The 13141-nt window shown below is 45.1% G+C and overlaps 1 protein-coding gene across 12 annotated transcripts in view; it reads left to right on the top strand.

Annotated features, from left to right (window-relative positions):
* ILDR2 (immunoglobulin like domain containing receptor 2) overlaps positions 1-13141 on the top strand; it is a 58266-nt gene that overhangs the window by 32141 nt on the left and 12984 nt on the right. For 2 of the 12 annotated variants that reach the window (XM_036076729.2, XM_036076732.2), the window contains exons 4-6: positions 3496-3552; positions 6328-6474; positions 7591-7767. The exons of 2 other annotated variants lie outside the window; for them this stretch is intronic. In XM_036076729.2, the coding sequence (XP_035932622.1) occupies positions 3496-3552; positions 6328-6474; positions 7591-7767 (381 nt within the window). The remainder of the gene's footprint in view (positions 1-3495; positions 3553-6327; positions 6475-7590; positions 7768-13141) is intronic. 8 more of the 12 variants (XM_036076734.2, XM_078077915.1, XM_036076731.2 and 5 more) reach the window with 4 other exon arrangements.

Here is a 13141-nt window from a genome sequence, read left to right as displayed (position 1 = left end):
CCATTCCAGCTCCCCAGAAATAAGAAGGGCGAACAGTTTGGTGTGTAATACTCTTGCTTTCAGATTTTAATTTGAACGTAGGTTCCCAGAGCTCCTATTCACCGACGTTCTGTGTGTAGAAACAATGTCAGAAGACCAACAAGGTAACCTAAACAGCCTGTGGGGAAACCCAGCTTTTGTGTTTTACGTGCTCATAAATATATTGGTTTGTATATACCCGTCAGTGGTTGCAAGTATGTGATCTCTGGGCTCTATACAGCCCCAAAATATATTTTGTATGGCTTGTCCAGTGTGTTAAAAAAGTCTATGAATCTGTTGCCAACATTTGAAAATCAGGATATTTCACACAAAAGTCTGTGTCTGGCTAATCTTGAAAAATAGGAAGACCTGCAGCTATGGAGACACATTCCTGTGGGGCAGCAGTTGGCTAGAGGTGAGGAGTAGCAGCCCTTCTAGACACATAATCTGCCATTCGCTTCACCCCCAAATGCTCCCTGTTGGATTACATTTGGCTAGCTGCATTTACTTGCATTACCTGTTCTCCCTATAAGCATCAGAGCTGAGTTTGCAACTCTAATCGTTAAGTATCAGATTTGAGAGCCAAAAATATTATAGATAGGGGGACCATATAATTAATTGTCCAAAAGAGGACACCTTGAGGGTAAAAAGTAGTGCTATTAATATTTACACCAGGACAGTGGGCACACACTAGGACATATGGTCTCCGTCTTTACAGATCACTTTATTCAATCACTTCTTCATTTGACTAATGAGAAAATTGAGACCTAGAAAGAGGATTGCCTATGGTGGTCACCAAGTAAACTAATGACAAAGCTGACTCCCAGTACCCTGACTCCCAGTCCACTGCTTTCTCCAGTATAATGTCATCTATAGAACATATATGAGCTCCATATTTTCCTTGAGCATATGGATTTCTTTCTTTTTTCTTTTTTTAAAGGTTTTATTTATTTATTTGACAAAGAGAGCAAGAGAGCACAGGCAGGGGGAGCAGCAGAGGGAGAGGGAGAAGCAGGTTCCCCACTGAGCAGGGAGCCCAATGTGGGGCTCGATCCCAGGACTCTGGGATCATGACCTGAGCTGAAGGCAGACACTCAACCATCTGAGCCACCCAGGTGCCCGAATATATGGATTTTTTTATAGTTAATAATTATCACATGGCTAATTCCCTGTGAGGGTGTACAAATCTGTAGTTTATATCATCCATAATATTTCTATTATGAATGTAGTTAATTACGGGCTATCGCACATCTAGAGATGTTTAAAACATTGGTAGGCTTGAGAGCTCAAGAGTAGACACAAGAAAAGCCTTTTTATTTCACTAGATACAATAAGAGATACATTCAAAAGTGCTAATTGTCTGAATTTTTTTTAAATCACCATTAAGTAAGTATCCAATAACTAGCTTGCTAAAATGCTGTATATTGACTTCTTGATCACTGGCTATTGGCTGGTAGTTAATATTAATTATGTCTTTAAGAGATGGCCAACATCCCAAATTCCCCAATCCTTGACCAGTTGTTTCCTTGTTGAGTTTCCAAGAGATACTTGTACACAGAACACTCCAGATGAGACCAATGCATGCGCTTAATCACTTGCTCAGACTCTGGTCCCAAATCCCTGTCTGGTATTCTATCCTAGGAACTGGATTAGACCATATGTGAGTCTCAGAGGCACGTCTTAGCATTTCATGAAGGCTTAGGCTAAAGGCTAGCCTGAGAATTCTCCTTCAGGATGCCTTTTTCCAATGTTCCACTTGGTTCCTGTTTGTTCGTCCAAGAGACCTTGCAAACAGCAGACCATCCTTAGCATGTTAGCTGCACAAGATAGAAGACAGAGAGAAAGAAGCCCTTCTTGTCAAAACCTAAAACAGAGCTAGCCTAAGTCACTCATTCTATAACTTCCTTGACCTTGGAATGTATTGTGGTCCCAATTAATTTTTCAAATGAGGGACCATTACCCACACAGGACATGGGACCAGGGCACATTTTACCACATTGGCCTTGCATGGTTAGGGAGAGCCAAGAAAAAGTAAATGTCCTGGAGGAGCTGCTTTTTCTTTGACTTTTATCAGAGCTTCTTTTCTATGGAGTGGTTTGATAGAGGAGGGGACCAGTGACCAATCATGACCAACCTTTAGATTCAAAATACAAACCACACAAGTGGGTAACTTTTTTTCTAATGCACCTCAACGAACTAAATGAGCCAAATCCATATGCATGAAACAGACCCCTCAAACTGTGTATTTAGTACTGACACGTGGCTACTGAGCCTTTGAAGTGTTAATATTTTGGCTACATTGGTATGAGTAAAACATAGTATTAAATTTCTTTCTTTTTTTTAATGCTCTTTAATGTGATTGCTAGAAAAGCTAAAATTACGTGTAGCTCACATTATCTTTCTATTGGACAGAGCTGTCCTAGGGGTGTGTGTTATGCACATAAGTGAAGTAAGATTCAGTTGCATGCTTAGGTGGTACCACAGTGGCTTTTTGCCATCAGAAGTCTGAAATGAGGGCAGTTTGCTAGTTGCTTCATCAGGCAGCTTGTTTATTAGCAAGGCTTCAGTGTAGCAGAAACATCTGGGACAGGTGCAAAAGTCGTATCAGGGCCTTTACATTTATCTTGATATGAGAACATGGCGAAAGCATTCAGTGCTTCTTTCTATAAATCAGGCTAGCTGTTAAAAGGACTAACCTCCTCCCCCACATCTCCCACAGTCTTGGTTCCTGCGCAGCTCTTTGCCTTCCAGAGCCCCGAGGGGCACCTGTTCTGACACCAGCCCTTAAGCTCATCTGCTGTATCATGCAGAAGGCACTTGGGGTCATTCAATGCCAGCTGTGGGTCCCATATGGAAAAGCCATACCACATACATATGTATGGAGTATTTCTGAAACCAGAAGGAGTGTAGAAGAGCGTGTAAGTCATCTAGCTTTATCTTTTCCTTGCCTTTGAAAATTTTAATCATTGAAACATCTTTAGGCTATAAATAGAATCATGTAGTGAGACAATTCTGGGTTAAAACCAAATATGTATTTGTGTTTTGATATGGACATAGGACTGTGTATGGATGTATGAAAATGTAGGTTGCACGGTTAGATACAGATGGGTTTGACTTTCCGATAAAATGTGTGGAGAAGAATGTATAAATGAATGGAGATGGTGTATGTCAGTCTGCTCAAGCAGGGCTTTTCATATTTGAAGCAGAGATTTCCTCCTTCTATAAATAGTTGGAGAGAAAGTTCTGTTTCTGCTTCCATCTGGTTTAGGTGCAAAGTTCACTTACATGGCTGCCAAAGATTGATGGAGAAAGTTTTTCTCTTGACTGAGCTCAGCCTCTGTGACTTGTCTCTCCTACCACAAAGAGCCTGGGTTCATGGCCGTGGGTAGGGTTGGTGCCAACCGGAGCCAGCCTTGAAGTAGTATTTTCCTTTGGAGTAACCTCTTTCCTTCTTCTTTTTCCTTCCACCTCTTCTAGGCAGGACAGGGCTGCTTGCTGATCTCTTGCCCAGTTTTGCTGTGGAGATTATGCCAGGTATTCAGTCATTTAACTCTTTATTTGCTTAATTTGCTGTCACTCCATCTGTCTTGCTTCTGCCTTAGTCACTAATTGCTCCTCTAATTTATTTGCACATTTGTCTGTATGTTTCTGTGGTCTTTTCCAGGATGAACTAAGCCCAGTGGAAAAGACTTTAGATTGTATTTCTTCTGTTACTAGGCCCTAAAAGAATAATGATAATTAAAATAGGGCTGCAGTGGGGACCCGGTACTTCAGTGTCAGGCCTGGCAGGCTCTTTGGCAATCTCCATAACCATTCAGTATCTCAACTGTATCTAGACAGCTATAAGTATCCCTAACAGAGTTATTATTTATCTGCATTTCCTTATTCCCTAAATTATGTTTACCCATTCATTAGTGTACAATCATGTTACTCTGAATTGCCTTTTATAACTTTATCAAAACATTTTTTCAAGCCTTATGAAAGTAATGCACCCCTCCTCCCTTGAAAAGTACACATTTACAGACCTACATTGCTTTGTATGCAATTTCAGGAGCTTCTTGGGCCCCCTAAGTCCCTGGGATCCATAGACCATATGTCAAGGAAACCCCAAATGCACACCTCTGTCATTTTATGTAGCTTAAGTTGAGTGCACCAGCCTAGACAAGCCAACCTCAGTTTGGGGCAGCCCCAGAGTCCGTAATGGAAGGAGGTTCAGAGAGAAACAAGAGTGAACTATGGGAAAGGACATATGCAAACTCAGGGAATAGGAAAGACTATGATTCAGTCTTGCTTTAGAGGGCTTCTGCCAAAGGGTTAAGAGCTGTATAATAGTTGGGAGCAACAGAGAGATACAAAATATTCCTGGCCATTGGTGTTGACTTTATTCAGGTTTTAAAACATCCGAAGTCTTTACAGTTGAGTTTGATTAATTATTCTTCCATGAATTCTCCTGTTTTGCCAGTAGCTGGCCAACCCAAATATGGACAGTCTTCACACTGATGTTGATCCCAAGGACACAAATAGATACCTCTTTGTGATTCCCCCTTATCCAGAGTTCTGTCAGTTTGTACCCATTTGTTCATCACACACACACACACACGCACGCACGCACGCACACACACAATGTTACAAAGCATTGCTTCAAACTAGATATGTCCCAGTCCCAAGAAAGAGTTACTGTATTTTTCATATCTGGTCCTTGCCCCTTGACTGTCCCTCCCTTTTGACTCCCAAGAATCCTTTCATGGATAGCATTCTTTTGTTTCTCCGAGGTAGCCTGCCAGTCTGTATCCTTGACTGCCCGACCCTCGTTGTAGCCACCGAGGCACGCCATGGTTCTGTTCCTCGGGGCTCATATCTGTCTCAGGCTATGTAATGTTATTGTGTTGTAGCTGAGGACCAGGACAAAGCCCTCAGCTATCTACTGTCCTCAGCAGGAATGCTCTCCAGACCATTCTCACCAGGTGCAAGACCTTCTCATTTCCTCACTGAAGAGATGGTGACCTGGTTGATTTGAATGTATTTCGGATGGATGAGTGAGGAGGGACATTCAGGAAACATAAATTGTTTGTTTTCTTCCTGAGGAAATTATGTTCTAAACAAAGGTCAGATAATTTTAACATTAACATAAAGCCCTTTATATAACAAAAATACTGTATTTTCAAGCTCCAACTGAATGTCCATTTAATTGAAGGAAGATTTAATAACCAAAATTCAAGCAAAACATTATGTACTTGAAGTTCACTGTGAAGGGACTTCTGGTAGGTGGCTTTCAATCAGAACGAATCACTTTAATCTTTGAGCTTTGAAATCCTGGCTCACTCCAGTCTGTCCCAGGCCTCCAGGGGGAAGCTGGGTCCTATAGCCAAGTCCCGAAAACATGACGTAAAGTCACTCGAGGGTCACAGTCATTTTTATGTAAGCCAAATGGAATTTGTTTCCTTTCTCAAATCTTGTGGATGAGCACATGAAGTAGAATTTGTGTTCGGCCTCTGGAAGAGGTGTGAAAAGAGCAGAAGGTAACAGACAGCCGGTGAGGTTGTCAGAGCCCTGAGCCATCTGAGCCGGCTATGCTGGCTGTTGAGCACGGTCACCCTGAGTGCCATCAAACCAAGCCACTCCTGGGGCCTGCGGACAGCATATTCTCTCCCTGAGTCTTTGTGTCCAGTTTTCTCTAGCCCGGGTTTGTTCCACAGATAAAAGCGAAAGGTTTTGATCTCAGCCTTGATGCTGAGTACAGGAAAGGTGTTATGGGGCGGGGAGGGGTTTGGTCAGCAGGGAAGGTCGATGAATACGTAGGAGACCCGGACCACCTGAATATGTTCTGATTTAGACCATGTGACACGGAGAACTTTTTCTCAGAACTTATATTTTTATGGGTAAGAATAACCTGACCACAAACATATTCGCAGAACCCACCACTTCATAGCTCAGCCAGCAAGATTCCTCCTCTCCCCAGCCAGGAGTGTTTCTGCTCTGGTCCCATACTTGTTCTGACACTACAGTTGATATGGTAAACCCTTTCCCCAGGAGGGGGCCCTGAAACTCCCCCACCACCTTGTGCTGGTCATTACATGTGCTCTGTATGACCCTAGGCAACCTTCTTTCCTCTTCTCCATACCCCTGCCGTGTTGAGTCACTTCTCACTCTCAGAGCTCCTCCTGAGCTGGGGGGGCTCTGTGCCCTGTCATGAGATGCTTACAGCCCCAGGTCCCCCGCCCCACTCCTCTGATAGGAGACAGCGATGAGAGTGTGCCTGTCCCGGCGGTGGGCCACCTCAAGTGTGGGTTTCTCTGTGCGTCCTTCCAGAGTGGGTGTTTGTTGGCCTGGTGATCCTGGGAGTCTTCCTCTTCTTCGTCCTGGTGGGGATCTGCTGGTGCCAGTGCTGTCCTCACAGCTGCTGTTGCTACGTCCGCTGCCCGTGTTGTCCACATTCCTGCTGCTGTCCTCAGGCCTGTGAGTAAAGTGGCCCGTGTGGGAGACACAGTGATCACAGGGGAGGTCACCTCTCCATCAGACAGCTGTGTGCCCTGAGTTCCTTCTTCACCTCCTGTCCTTCCACCGTAAAAGTTGGTTGTTCCAGGCTCACCGCTCTGCTGGGGGCCCCTGCCTCCCCGAGATGGCCATTCTTGTTTGCCTTCTCGCCTGCATGCATTTCTCCCTATTTTTTATCCACACCACTCACCCCTGCATTTGCATTTCTCATCGGCACTGCCGATGAAAGGAAGGGCAGGTTCCAGATGGTCAGGTTGTGGGTAAGGCTTTTGCCCTCTCTGCAGGCCTGCAGGCTGGAGGAAACCTTCCCTGCTCGGGCCTCTCAAATGCAGAGAACTCCTCTTTTTACAAGCAGAGTATGCAGACGGCAGCCTTTGCATCCCATCCGGCCATGGATGAGTTTTGTTTATTCCCGTGACAAAATGGTCCACCAGGGGACTGGTCCTCATCTGGGGATTCACAGTGGTGCCTTACCGGCCGAGCCCGTGCAGCCACTAAGTTGGGCCCCCCTGCCAGAAACCAAATACATCCTGAAGGAGGAAGACATACATGTCTCTTCAGTGTCCTTGGGAATAAAGCAGTTTCCAGGAGGAGTCAGGTTATTTGCTCTGCCTTTGAGATCACAGAGCAGAGCCACGTGCAAGCTCATTGCCTGCCTTGCCTCTCTAGAAGAGGTGTAGGATCCTCCTGGAAGCAGCCCCGGGTGGCCTGCGGCTAGGCTTCCTCCAGAGGGACTGAGGCAGCCTACAGACAGTGTGGTTAAGAGTGGGCTGCTGGGGTCACTGCGGAGGCCGCCATGACAGCTCCTAGTGCTGCGTCATCACTCCGTTGCCGGCTGCTAAACACTGTAATTCCTTACGTCATCGCCTTTCGGTGGAGCTGGAGGAGCCCAAGGGAGTGGGGGAGAGCGGTTCTGCCGAATCAGTTCAGGCCTAGGCGAACACGCACGCGCACACGCATGCGTGCATGCACACATCCAGGCGCCCCCTTAAGCGCATCCTCAGGCAGTTTTGGTGTGAGGGTTGTGGAGGGTGGGACGATAATATAATCTCTTTTGCTCTTCATCTCCCTCCACAGTGTACGAAGCAGGGAAAGCAGCAAAGGCTGGGTACCCTCCCTCTGTCTCCGGTGTCCCCGGCCCTTACTCCATCCCCTCTGTCCCCTTGGGAGGAGCCCCCTCATCTGGCATGCTGATGGACAAGCCGCATCCACCTCCCCTGGCACCAAGTGACTCCACTGGAGGAAGCCGCAGTGGTAAATGTAGTTCCAGACCGCCCGGCCCCATGCTCCTCTCTGGCTTCCACTCTGGCTCCTTACTGATAGGAACCATCAGCTCCATGATTCTTCCTTGGAAAATGATGATCTCCATTCCAGAAATGGGATCCCTCCAGCTGTATCAGATATCATCTGGAGTGCATGTCGGGCTTTCCGAGGACTGCAGGATGTAGCTGTCCCTGCTCTCTTCCCAGGCTCCTCAATAACTAAAGGGATAAGGAAAAGAGGCAAGGTACCCCTTGAATGTTGATCATCCAGTTAATAAATAGTTATCTCATCCCTATCTAGTGTTCAGGACTGTAACAGGCACTGTGAGGAACATTAAGAAGGATAGGACATGGTTTGCATAGGAAGCAGTGTGGCCCAGCCAGGGAGAGAGAATGGATTTTTATTAGGACAGTTAGATACTACAAAGAGTGTGGTACTGGGAGTTCAAAGAAGAAAGAGCTGGAGCAGTTACAGAGGGTTCAGGGAAGAGGTGGACTTGAGCTGGGCCTAGAGGAACGCAAAGGAACAGGAGAACAGAGAAGGGGGTGCTCAGGAGGGATTCATGGGGGGAGCCTGGAGCTGGAAGAACAGGGTGGGTGTTTGACAGTCTCCAGCTTGGCGGACCGGAAGAAAGTGGAGGGCTTTGGTGGAGCCTCATCCAGATTAGGGAAGGCCTTGAAACCCGCCCAGAAGAGCCTGGGGCTTGGTGCTGTAAGTGAACGGGAGCCACTGCAGGAAGGTTCCTGAGTTCTTGGAGAGGTGACACGCTGACAAAGAGAGTGGTAGTGGAAGAGAGTTGGATCAGAGATCCCAAGCTGAGATGTGACTGAAGCCATTCAGGGGCTATGAGAGCATCTGGGCCTTGATAGAGGCCATGGGAATTGAAATGAGTATGCAAATCTGAGAGAGACTTCAAAATATGACTTTAGGGAGTGAAGGAAAGGGAGGCTTCAGGATGAGCCCAAGTTGTCTAGTGCTGCACATCATAGACAGAATTAAGTAATTGATAAGGAGAGCTTATTTGGATGGAGATTAGCCATGTTATTTTAGGGCATGATGAATTCGTGGTTATTGGCAAGGGCAGAGGGGTAGAGTGGTGGAGGGGCATTCAGACATAGCTTTCCTAGAGGCATTTGAACAGGATTACAGAGTAGTGAAGGTTAGACGTGTGTGAAGTATCTTTAGGAGGTGATTTTTAAATTCCTAGGTGTGGATGAGGCAGTAGTGTTGGTAAAACAGACATTTGTCCCCTGGAGGTATCTGGACTTCTTTCGGTGGAGCAGGGAAGAGTATCTTGCCCACTGAATGAACTGTCAGTGCTTGACCGTGGAGGAGTGGATATCCTCAGTGACTAATTGGTATTTGTGTTTTTTTCTCTCCCTGGAACTATTAGTAGAATTCTGACGTCTGAGCCTGGGAATGAGTCACAGACTGAGAAGTAAAAGTTAATGATCAAGGACACACAGGGAATGAGAGAGATAAAGACAATACAGTTCATTTCCCCAAGGATGGTGCGGGCCAGGGGACATTAATGGAATTTGTCTCATATTTTATTTGCAGCTTCCCCTTTCTCCAGTCTTTTTATCCTTCCCACCAGAACTATTCCCTCTTACTTTTTTTTTTAAACGGATTCTCATAATGAAAAGATTCTTATTCATAGGATGACAAATACTTCCTCTCTCCTGATTTCAACCTTTTTCTAGTTCCTGCTTGTTGTAGTTCCATCATTTTGGCCCTATCCTGCCATACTAACCAACTGCAATTAGAAGTGGCTTGGGGGCGCCTGGGTGGCTCAGTCGGTTGAGCATCCAACTCTTGATTTTGGCTCAGGTCATGATCTTAGGGTGGTGAGATCGAGCCCCATGTCGGGCTCCACACTCAGCGGGGGGGGGGGGGGGGGTGTAGTCTGCTTGAGATTCTCTCTTCCCTCTACTTCTGCCCCTCCTCCCTGCACACACACACTCTCTCTCAAAATAAATAAATCTTAAAAAAAAAAAAAAATAAGTGGCTTGAAAAATAGGAACATTTCTTATTTCACATAGCAAGAAATCCCAAGGAAAGATGGCTCTGGGGTTGGTTAATTGATCAGTTCAGGTGGCACCACTGAAGGACCTAGTCCTTTCCATCTTTTGTTCTGTCCTTCTGGGCTGGCTCCCATCAGGATCCTATGATGACCGCCATAGTTCCAGGTACTAAATGCGTCCAGAGGTAGAAAAGCATATGCTTCTTTCTTGTGCTGCTTTTCTCAAGAGTGAGGAAACCTCTTCTAGAAGCCCCTCCCCTTCTAACAGACTTCTCCTTGCAGTTTTATTGGCAAGAATTGTGTCTTGTGCCCATTTCTATACCAGATTGGCTTGAATTCATACAAGACTCATCTCTTAGGCCAGAACACTGTCCATCTTGGAAATGAACAAAATCAGGTTTCTCTTAAGGAAAAAGGGAAGGATGCACAGCTGATGTCGGACACAGCTAGTCTGGCCCAGGGTGTCATTATCTGGTTCATTGAGTCAGGACGGAATTCTTCATAATCCCCTCAGTGGACACATTTCTGTACTCATGGTCTCATGGCTAGACTTACTGATGGCATTTGGCTATTTGTCCTTTAAGAAAAAGGTGGCTTAAGCCAATGTTTCATGTAGCTTATTTTTGAAAACATGTTAGAGATGTAAAGAAACGCTGATTTAAAAGATATAAATTTAGCCTATTTTATATTTATATGCTACTTTAATTTTAGGGATTTAAGGTAATCATCTAGCAACAGTGATTTTTTTCAGATTACATTTGTACACAATACCCTTTTGAGCCCTCTGGGTAGTTGAAAAGGCAAGGTTACCAAATAGGAGCGATAAGAGGCACCCTGATTCCTTCCCCTGTTCTTCATTTGAGATCTCTGTTCCAACAGAAGAAGACTGTCTCCTCCTGTCCTGCTCTGGTTACAGCCTCTTCATCTTTGTCAAGGTTCTCTCTTTACTGAGTATCCACCCTCCATCCAGTCGGAAGATTGGCTCTCATCACCAGCCTTTCCTTCTCTAGTGACTCCTTCCTAGCTGCATTCAAACCATGCTTAATATAACAATTTGCAAAACCCCCATAGTCCTCTGATGTTACTTGCCTGTCCCTTTTCTCCTCTCACAGCCAAACTCCTTCAGTGTTTTGAATATTTTCATGTCTCCATTTCCTCTGCTCTTCACCAACTTCTTGACTAACTTCCATCTTGCTATCACTTCCAAAAAGCAGTGCTTGTGAAGATTGTCCTATTGCTAAATATAATGGATACTTCTCAATTCTTACATCCCTTGACTTCTCGAAAGCATTTACCACCTATGTCCCCACTCATCTTTCTTTGCCTTCCTCAGCACTTTACGTAGTCATTTTCCCTACCTATTTTGCTATTTGCCGGCTATCCTTCCTCTGCACACACCCTGGATGTTGGTGTTCCTGTTTTGTCCAAGGTCCTCTCCCTGGGGAATCTTACCTACTCCCATGGCTCAGTCATCTTCTTCATGCTCATTACTCCCAGTCATGATCTCCAACCCCTCCTCTGCTCCTCAGTCCCATATATCAAACTGCCTTCTGGACATCTCACAGCCATTTCAAACTTAAACTCTAGGAAATTGAATTAATCTGCTGTTTTTGGACTTCAAACGAACTCCTACATCCCTTATTGCTGTGGATGGCACTGTTGTCCACCTAGCAGCCCAAACCAGAAGCAGGGACCTCACCCTTATCTCTTCCTCACTTCCCTCTTCTGGTTCGTCTCCAAGTCCTTCAGATTACACCTCAAAATAACCTTGAATCGGTTTACTTTCCTCCGTCTCTATAATACCATCCTAGTCCTTGCTCCCGTCATCTTCCTCCTTGATTAATGCAACTCTCTCCTACCTCAGCTTCCCACTGCTTCTCTTGCCTTGCTCTAATCCATTTTCACATCTACCTGGCCCCCACTCATCCTTCTTACAAAAGAATTGAGTAGGCAAGTAGGGTTTTGAAATGTCATTTTCAAAACTAAGAAGGATGTGTGTCTATATATAAGCCTACTGTGTGTATACAGAGAATATGCAAATTTTAAGCATCACTTCTCCCACAGTGGAGCTGCGATCACCCTGGGGGTGGAATCTGGCAGCTGTTCCATCATCCATAAACAGCCTTACTTAGCTCATTAAGATAGGACAGGAAAAACAAGGCGATAGCCATGGGTATCTGCCTTAGAGACTTCTTTTGCAAGTTGTGTAAGTTAGATTTGGCTGGAAAGGAGAAATTAGCTGAAAAATGGTTAATTTTCAGCTAACTGGGTCAAAAGTATCCGCTCAATTACTTTAACAATAAAAATTTTTGAAGTGATAGTTTGGTATCAAAATGAATATCCCAATATTCCCTCTCCACTAAAACCAAAGTTGCCAAGGCTAATAAGTTAGAGGAGCTGAAGTATGAAGAGCCACACCGACCAAAGGACTTGGACCGGACAGAACTTGAAAAAGATAAATCATCCATCCACCCTGAACTGAAACATCCCTGGGGGAAAAAGGTCATTTTCCAAAAAGTGCTGGACGTCGGGCCAGTAGTCTAGGACACATCTTATTAAAATATCACCCTATATCGGAGTTCTCTGATCTTCAGACAAATTACGGATTAAAAAAACAAAAACAAAAAACAAACAAACCCAACACCTTTTACTGGGAGAATTGCCTAGCTTTTTAGCTACTGAAACCAAATGATGATACCTCTAAAGTCTAAATGTCAATACTTTGCCTCTGTCCTTCTTGGCAAATTAGAGGGATTTAGGTTTCTGAAGACATTAGCTGGTGCAACTGAGAAGTCAAGGTTGAAAGTATCAATTCTGGTGGAGTCTCTGTATAATGCCAGTACTGAGAGCCTCATTTGAGGCTGCCAGTAGTTACTGTAACTTCTCAGGGACATGATAACCTGTGCATACATGATCAAGTCGGTCTCCTAATGAGGATGATAATTTGTTATAATGGCACAGAAAACAATCTAAGCTCTAGTCCAAGTTGTAGTTCACCGAGAGGTTTCCACCTGGTGCTGAGAGTGGCCGCCACCTCCCGCCACAAGGGGAGAGCTGGTACCTTGTTCCATAACAGCAACCCCCCACCTCCAGCCCATCTCAGTATGACTGAAGGTTTACCGTAATAGTGCTTCACGTATTAAAAACACCCAGATAAAGCCACAGCTCAGGTAGAGTAGGCCCCTTCCCTAATGCCTATCAAATGCTAGTTTTCTCCTTTAAAAAATAATCATCAGCAATAACAACAAAACTTGCCTAAGCCTTGCTGCTCCCTCAAGCTACCATTCAAGTCCTCCCCTTCCTGGTCAAAACCCCCCAATAAACCAACCACATGGCTGCTTC

The sequence above is a fragment of the Halichoerus grypus genome, chromosome 7, assembly GCF_964656455.1.
Source record: "Halichoerus grypus chromosome 7, mHalGry1.hap1.1, whole genome shotgun sequence".
In the NCBI taxonomy this organism is placed as follows: Eukaryota; Metazoa; Chordata; class Mammalia; order Carnivora; family Phocidae; genus Halichoerus; species Halichoerus grypus.
Note: the sequence above shows the minus strand (reverse complement) of the source record. Positions and strands in the feature narration are given on the sequence as shown.